Here is a 21,509-nt window from a genome sequence, read left to right on the forward strand (position 1 = left end):
TTTGTTTTGCTTTTTAATAAAAGAAATGTGGAACTTTGAAGAAACCAGTCCTTCTAACTGAATCTTAAATAAATGAATTTATTTTATGAATCCTTTATATAAAGGATGTACAATAAACATAATGTCTTCAGTAACAGGCTCATAGAAGAGTTGTCAAAAAAACATTTCTTACACTGGTTTAAAAAGTATATTAACAAGATATTTAGAAAAACACTAAGGGAAAAATTTTATAAAGCACTCATAATTCCACCACCCCAGGGTAACTTTTTCCAAAAATATACTTACATATTTTAAAATAGCTACAGTCATAGGATACATTTTAGTTACTTTACTATAAATCACTTAACATTATATGACATATTTTCTTGTATTGCTATATAATTCAAACATTTAATGGCTAATAATATTCAATTATATAGATGCTCTATCACTCCTATACTTTGAAGACTTGACCTGGTTACACTTTTTAGCTAATAATGTAGAGTGGCATTTTATGTGGGGGTTAGATTCTGTCATGCATTTGTCAAAAATCTTGTCAAAATCTTAAGTAGCTTTTTACTTACCTAGAAGATGTATTATATTATCACTCATTGAATCCACCTTATAAGTATTTCCTCCAGATTTGAATTGCGTTGCTGGTTGTTGAGCTGAAAATCAGATGCACCTTTTGGCTTCCCTGTAAGCACCAGATTGAGTAGGATTGTCTTTCTGAACATGTAGAATGTGCATAGTTGATTCTAGTAAGTTAAATGTGTGCAATAAGACTCCGCTTTGAACATCTTCAGACATTTGACAGCGTGTGTATGTAACAGAAAAGAGATCTTAACTGAAATAACAGAGTGAAAACTCCTCTAGACTGGGCATACCTGAAGGGCAAGGACTGTGGCCTCCTTATTTGTAAGGAAGCACCAAGGACAGCCCTCTGTCCTTGGTTAAGGTGGTGTTTGTGAAAGACAAGCAGAAATGCCTGTGAATAGTTACTAGCACCTAAAATTAAGCACCTTGGATTGTCGAACCAGTGTAACTCCAGTCCACATGGTACGCTTTTAAGAAATACATTTTCTAGGAAAGCCAACAATTAAAATTATACTCACTTTTATTAGCACAGTTGGTTATAAAGAACCTAGTTCAGGCCTAATCCTTGGGTGGATTTTCCCCCCAAGACTGCTTCATGAACTTTTAAAGGGAGTAAAATATGGCTGAAGCAATTTAAATCCCCCTTTTTGATAAAAATAGCTAGAAGCATGTTATTTTTTAGTGTATGGGTAGTTGGAGAACATGTTGAGCTTATTTACTGTTGCAAATTGCTGCTGGATGACACATTGACTTAAAGAGTAAAATCTTTTAAGACTTGTAAAAGAAAATGGTGCAAGCAGTCACACATATAAATATATGTTATGTATGTATGCATATTGCATTTATATATATATATTTTAAGTGATTCCTGCTATTCTAGAGAAGACTAGGAACGACTCTCAGCTTTTGAAGTGTCAATAATTATTCAATAAACATTTATCTCCATAGTTTGATTTGTAGGTTTAGTTTCCCTATCCATTCATGTTAAATCTGTGGCCTTCCAAAAATGAGTCTGTTGGCAGATTTATACTGGCCCATCCCTGTTTTCATATATAACATCCTTTAGGGTCATGAGTTTTTCTAATCGAACGGGAAGCCAACAGCTTGGACCTTGCACTTCCTCCCAAATATCCAACGAGGATAAAAGTTCTGGAGCAATTTGTGGGCTGAATCTTACAAAGCTTGAGAGGTGTTCCCAAACTTTGGGGTCATAGAGTAGAAAAGTTTGGGTCGTGCGCTACCTAGGGAGAAATCAGAGAGAGAAAACGTTGCGTAAGACTTTCTTTCAACTGTGTAGTTACTACCACAGACCGGGTCTGCGGCAGGCGCACGCCCCCCTCCTCATCCTCCGCTTCATCTCACCCCTCTGGGTCCCTTCGCGCCGCACGCAAATTGCTTCCGGGGCGCGGCGGACGTCGCTTCCGGAGCAACATGGCGGCCACGGAGGACGAGCGGCTGGTCGGGAGTGGGGAAGGAGAGCGGCTGGATTTCCTCCGGGACCGGCACGTGCGGTTCTTCCAGCGCTGCCTCCAGGTCTTGCCGGAGCGCTATTCTTCCCTCGAGACCAGCAGGTAATTCTTGGCCACAGTGAAAGGGGCGGGCACGGTTTCCGGCGCCGAGGAGCCTGAGGGCTAACTGGGAGACCGCTGGGGCTGCGCCGCCGCCCACCCGGCACGGCCCGGGGCCTCCCTCTCCGGCGGGCCTGCCGTCCCCTTCGTGTCCCCGAGATGCGGCGGGATGGAGGAAGCTGGACGGCGGGGCCTTTTGGAATCTCCAGTTTCCGCCCTTTTCACTTCCCAGCCATTTTCCCTGTCAACTCTGAGCATCCTTTTAGCTTCCTCTCTGAGCCTGAGACAATTGGCCTCACTTCTTCCGAGTAGAAAGGAAAAAAGACAAAGCGTTTGTCGTCGTATTTTAGATAAGTAGCCTCTCCTGTGCTTCCCTTTTCGTCTCTGAAGTCCTTAGTTTTTAATTGAATGCCTGTATGGTGTTTGATGTGTAGGAGCGGCAGAGAACCTCTAAGGTGGGAGTAGAAATGAACTTTCCAGGAATTCTAAGTCTAACGATAGGAGAAGATCGGCGAAAGAGGTGCAATGGTGCGTGAAGCAGCCTGTTAAAAGTGTGTTTGCCTTGTAAGCTGGAGTTGGCTGAGGAGTGTTATCTGGCAGAGGCTAAGAAACTGAATTAGTCATTCAGAGTAAAAGACTGAAAATGAGAAGAACGAAAGGAGGCGGCGATCTTTGCTCTGCACTGCTGTGTTTTGAAGCGAGGCTCCAAAGCTCGTGGGAAGAGAGTAGATCGTTTTTTACGCTGATCTCTCTCCGCGTTTTCTGAACGCTTCAGTCTCGACGTATTTTGTACATTGCATGACTGGGTCAGTTTTGGAAGTTTTATAGATTGCTTCTGCATATGTGGTCAAGAACTGTTTATTGTGGTTCGTGCTGGAGTATGGCTGAACAAGAAAAGCAAGCCATTTCAACAGAATTCTATGGCATGTGTTAGTATAGGATTCATGGGAGCATATAGGAAGGGCAGGTTCCTAATCCAGGTTTCTTTGGAGAGACTTTCCCTAGTCACCCTTTCCGAAAGAGACCACTTCCAATCACGGCCTGAAATTATTTATTTATTGGTTTATTTGTTTAATATCTTTCTTTTGCACTGGACTGTAAACTTCATGAAGGCAGAATCTTTGTCTATCTTATTTATGTCTATAACACTGAGGCTGCCTGGTGCAGTATGGTAACCACTAACTACCTTTGGCTATTTAAATTTGAATTAGTTAAAATTAAATCAAGGGCTGGCCCGGTGACCCGATGGTTGAGTTCACCTGCTCCACTTTGGTGGCTGGGGTTTGTAGGTTCGGATCCCAGATGTGGACCTACACACCAATCATGAAGCCATGCTGGGGTGGAGTCCCACATACAAAATAGAGGGAGATTGGCACAGATGTTAGCTCAGAGACAATCTTCCTCACAAAAGAGAAAAAAATTAAGTTAAAAATTCACTTCCTGGGGCCAGCTGTGGCCAAGTGGTTAAGTTCCCCCGCTCTGCTTCAGTGGCCGGGGTTTCAGTGGTTTCACGGGTTCAGATCCTGGGCGCAAGCCTTCGCACCTCTCATGCAGCCATGCTGAGGCGGTGTCCCATATAGCAACTAGAAGGACCTACAACTAGAATATACAACTGTATCCTGGGGGGCTTTGGGAAGAAGAAGAAAAACAAAAAAGATTGGCAACAGATGTTAGCTCAGGGCCAATCTTTAAAAAATTTGTTTTTAAACAAATTTTTAAATTTGTTTGCAGTAGCCACCATATTTCAAGTGCTCAATCACGTCATTGGCCAGTGACTTTTGTTTCTATTTCAACATTTCCGTTACCTCAGAAAGTCCTTCTGCACAGCGTTGTGCTAGGACCTTGAATAGTGTCTGGCATGTGAGAAGCACTAAGTGAATATTTGTTGAATAATGTGAGCTGAGGCCAGAAGGATGAACAGATTCTTGTTAAAGTAGGAGCAAAGCATGATTTTTATATTCCTTTCTCCATCCATAGATATTGATTGACTAGCAGACTTAAATGAAGATTTCTAAAACTCAGTCCATTGATCATAATGGTATAGAATATTGAGAAAAATGTTGATAAATCACATTTATATTTTGTGGGGATTAATTTTATGTGAATTCAAAGTATTTGGGTAACAAAAACCTTCCATCCTATTGTGATTGTTAAACAGTTGAACTTTGCTTGTAGCCATCATTATAGATCCATGGTTGCATTTTCAAAATTCCAATGAGTTTAATTGGTCTATTTAAAATCCCAGCATGGACAAAACCATATAGATTAATGAATGTTGGCAGTAAACTATGTAATCCTCACAGCATAAGTAAAAGCAAACAGCAAAAATTGTCTGATTGGACAACTAATTTAACGCTTGATTTTATGGCTTTAGTATAATCTTCCAGGCATTATCTATTAGATAATAGTTGTATCATAGTCCATTGGATAAGAAATGTTAATTATGTCCTTTTTATGTCTCATGTTTGTCACTTGAGTAGAATTTTTTCATTGTTTTGGTTTTCTTATGTCTCACTTAACCACACTGAAGATAACCTGTACATATTAGTTTTTGTAGTGATTTTTTTAGGCTTTTCAGTTTTTCTCTTTCTTGATTCACAGTCTTTACTTACCTCAGTTTAGCCTTAAGTCTTTTGTGGTGTGTAGGATTCATAATTGACTTTTAAGATGCTTGAGAAAAAGCTCACAACATTTCTGCTAATACTAGAGTTTTAAGATGAAACAATATGTTGACTAAGTCGAAGTCTTAACCAGTATGGCAGTTCAGTTCCACACGCATTTATTGAGTGCCTACCATGTGCTTGGGCATGGGGATGTGGTCTTAAACCAATGATTCAGGTGTTCCTGTGTTCACTTGTTTTTACTGATGGATATAAACGACTGACATTTAGGAAGGCTACTAGAGTAGACATTTAGACACTTATTTTCTGACCCACCATTTTGGCAAAATTGAAAAAAAACATTTCATTGTTTCTTTTAGTCTGACAAATAGAAATAAATAACTTTTATTTTTCTAATAACAATGGCTTTTTGAAAACAAAAAAGTATGTTGTTTGTTGTTTCAGCCGAGGTTTTTCTTTTATATGTATTAACTTCTGAAAAGTGGTAGTTACCAGTTAGCTCAAGTGAATATTAATCCTTGGATTGTGAGCTTTGTCAATTAACAGGTTTCTTTTTTATGAGTGGTTTAGAGAGGTATTTTGGTTTTGAGATATTGTTGCCATTTGTATTTGGATAATGGGAATTAGAATAGGCTTTTTTTATTGAGAATCAAAATATTGACCATTTTCTATTATGTTATTTTTACAGATCCAACTGTTCTAGAAGAAGGGTTTAGTCAATGATTTTATCTTACAAGACATTCACAATCTACTTAGTCTTTCTCATGGCCTTCCATATTCCCCTATGTATCCTGTGTTTTAACCACTCAGCGCCTGCCATCCCGCAGATAACTACTCTGTCCTTTCATTCCCTCCCTTATCTGAAGCATATCATAGTCTAGCAGTGTGTCTCTCAAAGTGTGATGGTGATAGTGGGAGGCTCTTAATCAGTGACATCGGGTGCTTATAAAAATACATGTACCTGGGCTCCTCTCCGGATCTACTGCATTGGACAATCTGTGTAGGCCTGGGAGTCTTCATTATAACAAGCATCCCGGGTGGTTCTGATGCTGCTGATCCCCTGAGCACACTTTGAGTGTGTTTGCAAAATGATTGTGTTATTCACAGGACATTCTGGAATCACCTAAGTGGCTCAACCTGAAGAGAGACAGGGCTCAGAAAAGGCTTTTTGGAAGAAGTAACCCTGGAGCTAAATATTAAAGAATGTGTTCAGTTTGTTGGGGGGTGGGGGGGGCGGGGGGCGGTGGATTATAGGTAAATGGGCAATAAATAAAGACAATAAAGGCAGATACATGAGTGTTGAGCACAGAGACTTCCATCAGTTCTCTAATATTGGTTCAAAATGTAAGGCAGGTGCGGTAGGGATTTAGTCTGGAGGGGTAGACATGGGCCAGATCACAGACAGCTTTGTGGGCCATGTCTAGAAACTTGAATTTGATATCATGTAAGTGATGGGAAGCTGCCAGGTAGTGGATCTTCCTAGTTAGATATGCATTTCAGAGTGACCATTGGTCGTTGTATTAAGTGGGACAAGAACCAGAATCAGGAAGACCAATTAGGAAGCTGTTGCAGTAGTCCAGGAGCCAGGTGCTAGGGCACAAGAAGCAGGGATAGAAAGGAGGGGATGAAGGAAGAAGGAGCCCCAGGATTCTAGGGTTGGAACTGCCATCTGGTCTAGAGAACAAGAGGCAAAAGCAGCAGGTTGAGAAGGGGAGAAGGCATTTTCTGTAATAGGACATACCGTGTAGCTGCTTGGATATATTCCCCTCGTGATTTAACCTACTTAAGGTTAGGTGGCTTATTTTATTCATTTTTGTCACAACATCTAGTTTGTAGTAGATGTTCAGTAAATGTTTGTTATTGAAAAATTATTTTGCATGTTAAATAATTCCAAAGATGTGTGACTGTACTTGAAAACATTTACCAGGTGAATCAGCTATTTAAAAATATTACAGATGAAGAATAAGGCTTAAAATTGTAGAGTTCATGCAGTCTTTCATTCCGAAGTATTTATTGAGGTCTCTGTGCTGTATATTTTAACTTCATGATTATTTCTAATGTGTCCTCTATGGCTCTCTCTCCATTTCCACTGTTATCAGTTTTATTGAGTGTCTGTGTTCTTAGTTAATGTAGCTCCTGGTTTATAATTTTAGAACTCTTTGCAATATGATTTAGCTGTAGCTCCACCTGAGATCTAGGCAGGAATGCAGTCCACTTTTAAAGACCCTTGGAGATGCCAGTAAAGAGATTTTAGTAGAAAGGGGCACACCACGTGATCCAAAGTTTGGGAATCTGGTCATCGTCCAGAAATCAGTGTTTCCAATATACTTCCAAATGGTCGCTCACCTGCTCTAGCCTGACAATACACTACAAATTTAGTGGCATAGGAAAATCAGGTTAGTATGGCTAAATTTTCTTTTTCCACTACCCAGACTTTTTCTTTTTGTTCTTCTTAATCCTTGTTTATTTCATGCTGTTTTTTAAGCCTGAAAAATTTGTTCTTAAGCCTGAAAGTTTTGAGATTTTTTTGGAGACATGATTTAGTTTACCCCTCCCATCTGCAAACTGATCCTCTGGTGAAGCAACTTGATTTGGCAACCTCAGCAGGTTGTTTTATCAACAGCCTCATATTTTTCCACTGTTATCTCTGTCTTCCTTTTGCTTTTTTCCATAATAGTGCTTTAATCAACTAAATTATTAGATGCTTAATTTTATCTGATTGTAATCATTCACTTTATGGATAACAGCAAAACTGAAAACCCTGATAGAGCTCTCTAGGAGAGTTAGCTATAGTATTGCAGGTCTTTTATTTGTCAGTTAATTCAATAAATATTTGAGTGCATACCACGAACAAGGCAGACCTTGTCTCTTGAGACATTATCACCAAGAGCAGTGATTTTCCAACTTGGCTTTTGTTAGGTAGAAGTTTTTCCCTTGTCTAAAGTGTCATTTTGTTTTGGAGAAGAGTGGAATTGAATTCTTCTTTGCTTCTCCTCTTGTTATCTAATGGTTGCTAGCCCTTTCCAGCCAGAGATCAGAGAGAGAATTACACCCTAGAAAAAATGAGTTACTGTTTTCTCATTCCTCCCAAAGTTGGTAATAACATTCTAGATAATACCATTCTAGATACACAGGAAAGAAGTTAATTTATTATATACAGTGGATGCCTTGGGGCATTAAGTCTTGATTCTCTTTTGGAATCTGTTAGAAAGGTTACGGAATGTGCCAAGTGGCTCTACTACAAGATTTTAGACCAAATAATTTGTAGTATTAACTTATCAGTATTAGTCATAGGAATTATTAGAATATGGAAGTGAGATAACCATGCTCAAACAACATTGTAGAATGCATCTCAACATGAAAGGAATGATATATAATAAACTCTGTATGTAAAAAGCAGTCACTAAGGCACTAGTTTTTGTGGAAGCACAAGGTTTAGATTTCTGATTTAGTATACAATCTTAAGGGGCGACATTGTTGCCTTATAGTTTTTCATTCCATCAAAGAATGTTTCTCTCTTGGAAAATGGAGCTAAAATGCATTAGTACTTTTTAAAGTGTTCCTTATTTCCCAAAATTCGTTAAAAGTATTTTTTCCAAGGGAGTCACTTTATTGGTAAATAAATTTGAATAAAGATGGATTTATTCTAACATTCCTTAAGAATTAACCACCAGCTATAAGCATAGTTGCTCTTGGCAAATTAGTGAAAATTGTGATTTTTATATATTTTCTAGCCTTTTGGCCTTATTTTACAGATTAGGTGCAGGGAAATCTCTTTTTTATGTCTACTTTTAGCCTTCAGGTTGCTAATATACTGGCTTCAGTGAATTCAGGTATGCTTCAGATGATTAGGATTGGTCTCTTAACTCCTAAATGTCTCTTTTTAAAAAATTGAAACAAGGGGGTCAGTTCACATGCTCCACTCGGTGGCCCAGGGTTGGCAGGTTTGGATCCCAGGCACAGACCTATGCACTGCTCATCAAGCCATGCCATGGAGGTGTCCCACATACAAAATAGAGGAAGATTGACTCAGATGTTAGCTCAGTGACAGTCTTCCCCAAGCAAAAAGAGGAAGATTGGCAACAGATGTTAGCTCCAGGCCAATCTTCTTTGCCAAAAAAAAAAAGGAAAATTTGAAACAAAACTTTGATATTATTAAATTATAAAAATAAATTGGGTCTTCTGGCTTTTGCAAGATGGGAGTATTGTTTAAATTGTAAAATTAGAATGAGTTTATTATTTTTCTGAACCAGGAAGACTTCAGTGGTTTGATAGTTAAGATGAAATTTTACGTTTTTTTCTTTTAGGTTGACAATTGCATTTTTTGCGCTCTCCGGGCTGGATATGTTGGATTCCTTAGATGTGGTGAACAAAGATGATATAATAGAGTGGATTTACTCCCTGCAGGTCCTTCCCACAGAAGACAGTGAGTGAGTTTTTAGCAGTATATTTTTAGTGTGACTAGTTGTACCTGACGTAATGTGTGTTGGACTAGGAAATCTTAGTATTTATTCATAAACTATTAATGTATTTTATTCATCTATGTTTTCTGTTCAAATACCAAGACTTAACAAGTGTAGTCATTAATCTCTTGAGAGAACAATTTAGAGTCATCTGGGATTAAATAGATTCACAGTTGTTGCGCCATGCTGTGTTGTGTACTTCTGCTTTGATGAATCTTGTTGATTATTTGTATTCCATGTTTATGTCCGAGTAGTTTTATCATATTCGATGTGTTTTTCATTCTCAAGCATTCTTTTTGTCTCTTCAGTGAAAAACTCTTTTCCATCAGAAAGTTTTATTTCAATCTCCTGGTTGTTTTCCCTCTACTGTTTCATTAGTAGTTCTTTAATGGTTTCTTAGCGCTCTTACTTACACTTTAATCATTTTTATGCTTCTTAAAACTTCATAAATTTTGATCAAATAAAGTCTCAAAATTCCTAAATTACCTGATCAACTAAACACACACGTTTTATAAACTCTATTGTTCACTATTAAGTGTAAAATACCTAACTTCAATTTACCTTTTAAAGGCTAGAAATTCTAACTTTGAAAAGATTAAACAAATAAACTCCCAGAAAAATCATGCAATTTTTATCATGGTCACCACTCACATGTCTTTTAAGAGTCAGCATTTATAAATTAACAGTGTGGTTCGTTGGTTGGAGTAATCATATACAAATCTCCCCCAGATGAATTTAGGAGAAATAATAGGCTAAAGCTTTATTTAGAAAGAGAGAGAGAAAAGAGGTTTGATCTATTAGTAGATGCTATTGCATAGAGTTTGTGGCTTTATACTTTATTGTTCTTGAAGTTCATTGTGTTTGTTTTTATATAACTTTTAAAATCTGTGCCTGTTGATGAATTCTTATTAAAAAATGATTAAGCCTTTTGAACTAGGTCTACCAGAATTTAATACATAAATATCTAATCACTTTTCACCAGCTACGTGAAGCAGCGTATGTGATGTATTGGTTAGTAATTATAGATTCTAACATGTTGTCCAGTAGAATTTATTGAATATTCTGCTAAACCTGTAGAGAAGGCTGTGATAGGGTCCTCACTCTCTAGGAGCTTTTGGCTGAGGTGAGGTCCCAGTGCTAGTCATCTGCAAAATGAAAGTAATTTGTATTTTCCCTTTTTACCAGCATTTTTTTTTTCACTAATTTAAGTGAAAGTCTGGGGTTTTTTGCAAAGTTAGATACTAGCCAGATGCAAGGTAGTATTATTACAGCTTCTGATTTTTGTTTGTTTAGTAAGAATACATATGTGTCCTGATCAAATTATACACTGTAGTGTCTTAAAGAAATATATCTCACATAGTACAGATGGGGAATTACACACTGTGGTACATAGAAAGCTGTTCTGTAAGTTTTTGCTAAAATATCTTTTTTATTACTTTTAGAAAAAAATTTACTGATATTCATTCCCCTGAAATAAAATGGCCATTGTCTCTATAGAAAAGTGTGGACCCATAAACCAATGTTACCTCAATTAAAAAAAAAAAAGTTAAAAAAAAAAAACGAAAAAAAAGGAAAGAAAAGTGTGGACCATAACATTTTAGTGAGAGATCTAATACTATAGGTTACACTTACTAGAACATTGGTCACTTACTCACCATACTTCAAACTTTCTGTCTTTTCTTATAATTTTCTCCACTTTTTAGGGCTATTTACTGGTTCTGTGGTTGAGCTGTTTTTTTGTCTGTTCTTTACTATGTGTTTACTTTCCCCTTCTATTTTTTTTAGTGAAATGAGTTTTTTACAACAAAGAGAGAAGTTTTTTTAATACCTTGTTGTTTTTAAATAGCTGCTTACCTGACTCATTGTTTGATCTTTTGTTGTGAGAGATTTGCTATTATCTGAGCTTTCATATTATCCGTAATAATTGTGTTTGCTACAAACTCACTGGAATGACTAAAATGAAAAGGGTGAAGTAGAATAAGTGTTGATGAGGATGTAGCACAACTGGCACTCTCATCCAGTGCCGAAGGAGTTTTACATCTGCTTTGGAAAACGGTTTGGCAGTCTTTACTAAAGCTGAACACATGTACCGTCTGTGACCCAGCAATTCTACTCCTAGTACATTCTCAGCGAAATGAAATCATGTGTTCACCAAAAGGTATGTACTAGAATGTTCATAGCAGTATTTTTCACAGGAGCCCAGAAGTAGGAACTATACAAACTATCTGTCATCAGTATAATGGATAAATGACGTATTAGAATGGAATACTAGGCAGTAATGGGAAAGAACAATCAATCTATAACTCCATGCACAAATTTGGATAAATGTCACAAACATGTTTTGAAAGAAAGAAGTACATAGTGTATTATTCCATTTATATAAAGTACAAAAATAGGCAAAACCAGTCGGAGCTTTTGGGAGTGACTAGAAGGAATGAGGAAGGAGCTTCTCGGGTGCTGTCATGTGCTTCTTCCTGAGTTGAATGCTGGTTGTACAGGGGAGTTTACTTTGTATGAGTTCATTGAGCGGTTGTGCTTTTCTTATGTTTATTATACTTTGATGAAAGCTTAAAATTTTTTTTCTTTGAATTGGGATCAGTACTCACTGTCTCTTTTGAGACCCATCAGAATTCTCTTTCCCATTGTACTGTGAAGTCCATGGACTTCATTGGTTTGAAGCCCATTGCTATTTTTTTCAATCATTCCTGCTTAACTGTTGGTTAAAATATTTTTGCTTACATCTGAATTGTAAACTTCTGGAGGGCAGAGAATGTGTCTGTCTTACATTTCTTTTCCCTTTCAGTGCCTAAAGTATTGTTAGATATCAGCAGTTGTTGGACTGCTGTTATTCACCTGTACCTTCTCCAACTTTACTGTTCCTCTTTTCTGTATTCTCACATTTCACCTAGAGCATCCGGAGCATCCTCTGGCTCCTCAAGTGTTTTCTCATTCATAAGGCATTTGAAGGCTGAGTAGAATATGCTTTCTCTAAATCATAGGTCTGTATTTGTCCCACTTTGTTATATCACATAAAATCTTAGGGAATTAAAAAATCCGAAAACATTAAACAAAGTCTGGAGACCATAAAGGAAAAATTTGATAGATTTGACTAAATATTTTAAAATGTTATCAGTGGAAGATAAAGTTAGATAAGTGATAGACTTGGAGGAAATTATGGCATATATATAATAGACAAAATATTATTATCCAGACTATGAGAAATTATTTAAGATTGAGAAGAAAATGACACATTGCCGTTTAGAAAAATGACAAACTTTATGAAAAGGTTCGCAAAAGAAGTACAGATAGCCAGTAAATACATGAAAAGAGGGTTAGCCTTACTAGAAATCAGAGAGATTCAGTAGAAACAATGATATTACATTATTTTTTACCTAACACCTCAACTTAGCAAAAAGTTTTAAAAAGTTGGCAAGTGTATGGAGGAAAGAGAAATTTAATATTCTTTTGGTGGAAGTGAAAATGTTTACAACATTTTGAAGGGCATTTTAGCAGTATTATTTTTTTACTCTATCTGACATATTGTCACGTGTGTTGTACTGGGTTGAATAATGGCCCCAAAAAGATATATTCACCAGGACCTCCAAATAACTTTATTTGGAATAAGGATGTTTACAGATGTAATTAAGGTAAAGATCTCAAGATCAATGGCTGATGTCCTTATAAGAGGAAGGAGAAGGGAGATTTGAGACACAGAGGGGAAGGCCATGTGAAGATGGAGGCAGAGATTAAAGTGCTGGGTCAGCACACTAAGGATCGCCAGGATTGCCCACAGCCTCCAGAAGCTCAGAGAGAGGCATGGAACGGATTCTCCCTCAGAGCCTCCAGAAGGAACCGACCCTGCCAACACTGTGGTTTTGGACTTCTGGGCTCCAGAACTGTGAGAGAATAAATTTCTGTTGTTTAAAGCCTCCAGGTTTGTGGTAATTTGTTATTAACCCCAGGAAACTGAGACATGTGCACAAAATGTTTGTTTTGGCATTGTTTATTACAGTAACAAATGAGAAGCAAAATAAATGTTCACCAAAAGGGAAACAGTTAAATAAACTATGGTCCAGTAAAGAATACTGTGCAATAGTAAAGTGATTGAGGTAGACCTCTGTATGTATTGATGTGAAATTGTTCATCATGTGTGGTTAAATGATAAATGCCAACTTGTACAGAGGTGTTTTGCTTAAATAATCTTGGGATGTAAATATATAGGAAAAACTGAAAGGATACGTAGAAAATCTTTGTGGAGGGGGGAGGTAGATGGGAACAGAAGAGGAGGATGGCAGGGTACTGTTTGAATGTTTACAGTATGTTTCTGTATTTAAAAATTCAAGTTGGAAAAGCTTTAGCTTAACTTCTCTTCAAAACAAAAAAAAATAAAACTGAGCTTAAAGTTATATGGTTATACACAAATATTGATGTTTTGCTAATGGCAGAAATAATGGTTTACATTATTTAATATTGTTTTCAAAGCACTGTCAAATATACCATCGAATTTGTTCTTCGCCTAATCTGCCTTCCCCAGAAGAGGAAAATGAGAGGCAGAGTGATTAAGAGACCTGCCCGAGGTCACACACGGTTGTCAAGTGATAGAGTTGGACTAAAATCCCAGGCTTCTGACTCCAAGTCCCAATGCTGCTTCACTGTTGAAGTATATGGGTCCCTGGTGGAAACTATTTATATATATATATGTATATATATATGTCATGTATGCCACTTAAGTACATTGTGAATATTTCATCACAATTAACCCTGACCTTCCGCTTAACTCCAGGATTGTGAAGACGCTAGTAGTACCCTGCTAATAAGTGTGTGGTCAGCCCATTGGAGTATTGGAGCCTTTCTCATCAACCTCAGGAGGAAGATTTAGGAAACACAAGAGATGAGGCTGGGAATTGTATGTTCCCTTCTCTGATCAAGGGCACAACCAGAAAATTTTAGAGCTGAAACAGAGCAAGGAATATTATAGTCCATCATTTTATAAATGAGGGTATTAAGGTCCAGAGAGATTAGTAATTTATCCACAATAATATGGCTAGTTAATGCTAGAGGCAAAATTAGAATACAGTTTTCTGTTTTCTAGTCTTTTGATATTTCCATTACTGGGTATTTCCAATACTGGTTAAGTGCAGTAGGTACTCTGTTTATCATGTATGTTTTTCTGAGATATGGCTTTTTTTGATGAAAACTTAAGCTGTCTTATGGCTCTAAAGGAACATAGTTCTGGTATCTGTTCCTTAATAGATCCCATAAAATTTTAGGATTAAGTGTTTGGAAATGTAGGTAAAGTGGTTTAATATTAAAAGGTAAAATGTTTAATGATTTTATTTTTTTAGTAGATTTTACAGTCAGAGTGCTGTCCTTTTCTAATAACATACTTAAAATGTAAATATAGTTTTATTTGGCTAAATTGAGCATGTTCCACATTTTAAAAATTATAGAGCACCTGTTTTGGAAGCATTATATAGATCAAGCATTTTTTGCTAAGATAGTCCCACAGTGGTTGGTTTATGTACCCCAGCTGTCCCTGGGCCACACCACAGATCTTTCACAATCCAACTGCAATTCTAAATGAAATGCTGTTAAATCTCTAATCTCTGTGAAAGTCTCTCACATGTGTTTTCTTTAATTGGTCTAGATTTGATTCTGAAACTAATCTGTAAAATTTAGAAAATAGATATAAAAAACTTTTTTAAGCTATAGAATTTTTTATTTACTTTGTCTGGGTCTCTCTTGATATCCTGAAACAAGGAGTTGTGTAATGTATGTCCTTTTACTGGGAAATCTTGTGTTTCTTGAGACCGTTGAGGAATTATTTCTATTGTCATAAAATGTAAATGTCCATTTTTACATAAAAAATTTCCACATTCCTCACTTGAATTCTGTTTGCTTAGTTCAAACATCTAACTTTTAAAATGGAGATTAGAAAGTTAAGAACATCACCAAATGAGGTTTTGAATTATAGCATGATCACTGTTAATAGTGTGGTGCTATTTTAGCCCAAGAATTGTCCTTTATTAGAAGCACCTAAGTATAATTTTTAACATATTTTCATTTTATCTTTCACAATAAAGTTTTCTCTTAGAGAGGAAATATGCCACTTTCTTCTTATGTAAAGCAACTCCACTGATTAAAATGTCTTTTTAAACGCTCATTTCAGTTTTATATCGTACAAGTTTATAACCATTTTCTTTGTTTTCCTAAGAATTTCTAAATGCACTGTCTTTTTGATGCTTGACATGTAGTTGGTGTTTATTACGAGTGTAATTGTAAAACTGTAAGTTAAAAAGTGAGATATGACCCAATCATCAGGCAGGAGTCAGATTTGTAGCTTAACGATTGTCTTTCACGAGGAGGCACACAAATAAAGAGATTGTTTTTCCTTTCAGTTGATAGCTAAACACACTATATTCTCTAATAACACATCCTTCTACATTCACATAAGCACACATACGTATTACATCCATGTAGTTGTTTCCGTTTTTTCTGCTTCTCCTTTTCTTCCCATCTACCCAATTTCATCTTTCTGAAGTAATCTGGATTTTTGTGATATTTTGCTATCTGAACTCCTTCCGTGTAACAGGATAAACTGGTTTGACTTCATGGCTCTACAATGGTGGAGGATGCATTCATCAAATCAGTGGTTCTTCCTTCTGGCTGTGTATCAGACAGGATTGTTTTTCTTTTTTATATGTGATTGTCCAGGCTCCACTCTCAGGGATTTGATATGAACCTGGCTTAGGACCAAAGAAACATAGACATTTTTTCAAACTATTCAATTGTTTCTGTGGGCAGCCACAGCACACTTTGTTTTGCTGCTACTGAATAGGAACACTAGATGGTGCTATCTAATTACTGCCAAAGAAGTTCAGACTTTATCCTGCGTATACATCCAGTTGTAAATTTGAAATGAATTGCGTATTTATACTTTAATAATTATGAATAAGTAAGCTTACTAGAACTATAAAGGAAAGCACAAGAGCAGACAGATCTTGACAGGAAACAGAAAGGATCGCTAATGAGTTTTTAAGATGACAATTTGCACTCTCCTTTTGAAAAGGGGCTAAAAGGCATTTGTGTTTTAAAGAAGCTTTCCTTGAGAAATTACAGCAGAAGCTGTTCGTTTCTTCCTATTTCTCTTTTGATAAAATCCAATTAACTGATTTTAAATGGCTACTGTTTATTGAGCCATGGTCACTCTCCTGAGCTCAATCTAAATATGTCCTTTAACCCTTAACAAGAACCCTACAAGATATGCTTGCAATATACTACTGTTCCTAGTTCAAAAATGGAGGGAACTAGCTCAGAGAGGTTGTTACTTGCCTACTGAACCCAGAGCTAGTAAGAATAGAATCTTGAATTTGATTCCCAGTGTCCATGCCACAGTCTCCTAACCTTATGTGGTATTTTTGAGCATCAATATTTTTGCTGCTTTTCAGAAAATTATTAATTTAAATAAGCTGAGAACCTAGAAATGAGCAAATAGAAATGCCATTCACTCATTTACCTCTAAGGAAATGATATTTCATTCAGAAACAAATACATATTTAATCTCTACTGTATGTCAGCTTCTGTGTCAAACACCTGGCAGAATTATCTAACTTAGCAGGGGGCTCAAGAAAGGCTTCCTAATGGAAATAGAAACTCAGACCTGAAACGTGGAGTCAGAGCTTTCTTCCATCAAAAATAGAAATGGGATCAGATTTTTATAGAGGACGATTAAAAAGTCAGTAGTTTGAAAGTATAACCTTTAAAAAGGCAATCCTCGGGGGAAAAAAGGAAAGAACTGATTTCAAAAATTTAAATCATAATAGGAAAACATTTTAGGCTTCAGATAAAATGCAGGGCTTAGGAAAATGCTCCTTTGAAAACAACCCCTCCCCTGAGTAGGGAGAGATGGAAACGAGTGAAGATAAAAGGATAAAGGCATCCACAGATTGGTAAGGAAGGGATTATTTTTAGATTTTAAAAGTATAACATTACATCCAGTTTGGAATGTGGAAGAGTGGTAGGCAAATTTTTAAACATGTCCCCCTCCCCCCAGAATTCCTGTGTACTGGTTATTCAATCAAACAGTAATCTAGGTATAATAGTCCCTGCTTCTTCTCTGTGAGGGATATGTTCCAAGACCCCCAGTGGATGCCTGGAACCGTGGATAGTACTGAACCCTATATATACAATGTTTTTTCCTACACATACATACCTACAGTAAAGTGTAATTCATAAATTAGGCACAGTAAGAGATTAACAATAGTAATAGTAAAATAGAACAATTATAACTACACTGTAATACAAGTTATGTGAATGTGGTCTCTATCTCTCAAAATAGCTTATCGTACAAATTTAATTCCTTTTCCATCTTAACTAAGCACTTATCATGCGCTGTGGCCACAACTTTTTCAGTTTGAGCTGTGACAACAGACTTAGCACAAATTTCTTTTTCCTTTTTCACGATTTCACAGATAGACGGTTCATTCTTACCATAGATCTTAGCAACCTCAGCATACAATTTTTTTCTTATTAAGTTGAGAACTTTCACCTTTTCACTTGAAGAACTTTATGGCTTCTCTTTGGCATATCCAAATTGCCAGTGTCACTACTCTTGCACTTTGGGGGCATTATTAAGTAAAATGAGGGTTACTTGAACACAAGCACTTCAATACCTCAACGTGGCTACCAAGTGACTAAAGGGCAGATAGCGTACACAGCGAGGATACGCTGGACAAAGGGATCATTCATGTCTTGAGTGGGACAGCACAAGATTTCATCATGCTACTCAGAAAGGCGCTCATAATTTAAAACTTATGAATATTTATTTCTGGGATTTTGCATTTAATATATTCAGAGCCCAGTTGACCACGGGTAACTGAAACTGCAACAAAGAGGGGACTACTGTACTACACAGACTTGCAGATGAAGTTAAGGTTACTAATCAGCTGACCTTAAAATATGGAGATTATCTTTAGCTGTTATGTAAACAGGTGGGCCCAGTGTTATCACAGGAGCCCTTAAAAGGAGAAAGCAGAAGAGTCAGTCAGAGAAATGCAGTGGAAGAGGGCAAAAGAGAGATGCTGCAGAAGGGGAAGCCAGAGAGTCTAAGCATGAAAAGAATTTGAGCACTGTTGCTGGCTCTGAGATATAGAGACGTATGTGCAAGAAATGGCAAGAGCAGCCTCTGGAAGCTAAAGGAGGCCCCACTTGACAGCTAGCAAAGAAACGGAGACCTCAGTCTCACAACTGCAAGGAACTTGATTCTGCCAAAGAACCTGAATGAACTTGGAGGCAGATTTTCTCGCAGAGCCTCCAGTAAGGAAGGTAGCCCTACCGACATCTTGATTTTAGCCAGGTGAGATCTGCCTTGAACTCCAGACCTTACAGAGCTGTGAGATAATAAGTAAGTGGCTTTTTTATCTTCTGAGTTTGTAGTAATTTGTTATGGCAACGATGACTCATAACAGAGAACAAAATTCACCCTTGTATCATCCCACAATATTATTTTGTTTGTTCCCCTCTGAGCTTTATTGATAAGCACCCTTTGCTTAATTATAAACATGATAATGCACATATGTGTTTGTATTCTACTTTTTCTCTTAACTTGATGATATATGTTTCTCCATGTTGCTACATAGATTTCCCTAATTATTACTTTTAATGGCTATTATACATCGCTTAATGACAGGGATAAGTTCTGAGAAGTGCATTGTTAGGTGATTTCGTAGTTGTGCAAACGTCATAGATTGCACTTAGACAAACCTAGATGGTATAGCCTACTACACACCTTGGCTATATGGTACTAACCTTATGAGACCACTGTTGTATATGTAGTGTGTCATTGACCGACATACAGTGCATGACTGTGTAATGTTCCTTTTAGTAGATACAGTATGTTATCCTTAACCTGTGTCGCTTCTAAATTTTCACTGATACTGCAGTGAGTGTTTCTTTGCATATGAGCTTTCTCCTATTTGAAGTTATTAGAGTAGATTCTCAGATGTATCATTACCAAGTCAAAGGGTATGAGCACTTTTATCATTCTTATGTAGTGGCAAGTCTTAAATGGGCTGCCAATTTAAAAGTCTTTAGCAAGGATAAGAGAACCATGTTCATCAAAATCACTATTAGATGGTATCCTTTTTAAGTAATTTTTTTGTTAATAGGTGAAGATGCTTGGTGGAAGGTTTTAAATTTAGTGGCAAGGTTTCCTAAATTGTTCAAAGAATTAATGTATAAGCCAGTGTTGTAAGTATTTGGGGGGATATAAAGCTGAATAGAGTACAGTGCCTGATTTGAAGAAATAGAAGAGTGAAAACCAGTTGTTGTGAATTAGTCATGTACCTGTCATAAGAGATGTGAAGCTGGTTCCTCATATCAGAAGCTATTTTAAATCAACTTGATTTTTTTAATTGATAATGCATGCACAGTCTGCTGAAACTACATTTCTATCTTCTCCGTCTATCATGCTGGTTTTCTAATAGCTACCAAAACCATAATTATTTTCTTATTGTGGATACAACTTTTTTCATTTTTTTAATTTCTTTTTTCCAGCTTTACTGACATATTATTGACATATAACATATGTAAGTTTAAGGTATACAGCATGATGGTTTGTCACATGTATAGTATTTGCAAAATGATTACCACAATAAGGTTAGTTAACACCTTCATCCCCTTACGGAATTGCCTCTGTGCTCTGTGTGTGTGTGTGTGTGTGTGTGTGTGCATGTGTGTGTGTGTGTATGTGTATGGTGGTAACATTTAAGATCTCTCTTAACATCTTTCAGGTATATAAGATACTGTTAGTTATAGTCACCATGCTGTACATTAGATCCCCAGAACTTATTTATCTTATACTTAGAAGTTTGTCCCCTTTGACCAACATCTCCCTACTGGCAACCACTGTTCTACTCTCTTTGTACAAGTTCAGCTTTTTTAGATTCCACATATAAGTGAGAACATGCGGTATTTGTCTTTCTCTGTCTGGCTTATTTCAGTTAGCATAATGTCCTCAAGCTTCATCCATATTGTTGCAAAAGCCAAGATTTCCTTTTTTATGGCTGAATAATATTCCTGTATATATTTTCTTTATCCATTCATCCATCAGTGGACACTTAGATTGTTTCCATATCTTGGCTATTGTAAATACTGCTGCAGTGAACATGGGGGTGCAGATATCTCTTCAAAGTAGCGATTTCATTTTCTTTGAATGTATACCTGGAAGTGGGGACGGTGGATCATATGGTAGCTCTGTTTTTGATTTTTTAAGGAACCTTCATACTGTCTTCCATAGTGGCTGCACCAATTTACATTCCCACCAACAGGGTACAAGGGTTCCCTTTTCGTGGATGTGACTTGTTTTCTTTCTTAAGTTCCTGGTTTATATTCCATTGATATCTTGAAAAATGATAATTTTTAGATTAAAAAATTACTTGTGTGAGTAAACATACTTTGAGTAGAGATTAAGAGCTAACATAGTGTTCTTCGTACTTTGAAATGAAATGGGTTATTGCACTCAGAATGAAGATTTGTCTAATACTGAAAGACAAAGTACATATATTTTCTGTGACTGTAGAACAGCTTAGACGTTTAACTTGCTGACATGTAAAGAAGCAATGAGTTCGAATAAAAAGATGGGAAGTTACGATTCTGGCTCCTGTTATGTTATTAACTGACTGTTTTCCTTGAACATGTCACTTAACCTCTAGGCTTCTACTTTCTGTTCTGAGAATGGGAGATTGAATATGTTGATCCCATGAAATATGGTCATATAGGAGAAGTATGAACGTGTTTTGTACACGGTGAGGTGGTTTATAAACTAAAAATAAGTGGTAGGATATTGTCATTTTGTCTCTGACTGTTTGGAGATTAAATGAAGAAATTCCCATAAAGCACTTAGAATAGATCTGGCACGTAGTAATCATTCAACATTAGCTAGAATGAAAATGGAGATAGCGGCAAAGTTTTGGTGCTAAAATGCTCTATTTCTGAAAGATTGTATAATTGAACTGCTTTAGAATCTATACAAGAAAAGGTATACTTTACATAAGTACATGTTTTTATTTTCTAGGATCAAATCTAAATCGCTGTGGTTTCCGAGGCTCTTCATACCTCGGTATTCCATTCAATCCATCAAAGGTTAGTTCTCTTTGGGTCAGGAGGAAGGGGAAGGGAGGTGGGGAGATTTTAGTGAGAAAGAAAACTAAGAAATTATACAGGAAGTACCAGGCTTCCAGGTTCTAATATAGTTAAATATTGTCTAATAATGTACATTATGA

At 36.8% G+C, this 21,509-nt stretch overlaps 1 protein-coding gene across 1 annotated transcript in view; it reads left to right on the forward strand.

Annotated features, from left to right (window-relative positions):
• Nucleotides 1–2,002: 2,002 nt before the first annotated feature.
• Nucleotides 2,003–21,509, forward strand: part of PGGT1B (protein geranylgeranyltransferase type I subunit beta) — a 45,115-nt gene continuing 25,608 nt past the window's right edge. The window contains exons 1-3 of the mRNA XM_046667611.1: nucleotides 2,003–2,147; nucleotides 9,073–9,191; nucleotides 21,302–21,369. Of these exons, the coding sequence (XP_046523567.1) occupies nucleotides 2,008–2,147; nucleotides 9,073–9,191; nucleotides 21,302–21,369 (327 nt within the window). The 5' untranslated portion in view covers nucleotides 2,003–2,007. The remainder of the gene's footprint in view (nucleotides 2,148–9,072; nucleotides 9,192–21,301; nucleotides 21,370–21,509) is intronic.

The sequence above is a fragment of the Equus quagga genome, chromosome 7, assembly GCF_021613505.1.
Source record: "Equus quagga isolate Etosha38 chromosome 7, UCLA_HA_Equagga_1.0, whole genome shotgun sequence".
Taxonomy (NCBI): domain Eukaryota; kingdom Metazoa; phylum Chordata; class Mammalia; order Perissodactyla; family Equidae; genus Equus; species Equus quagga.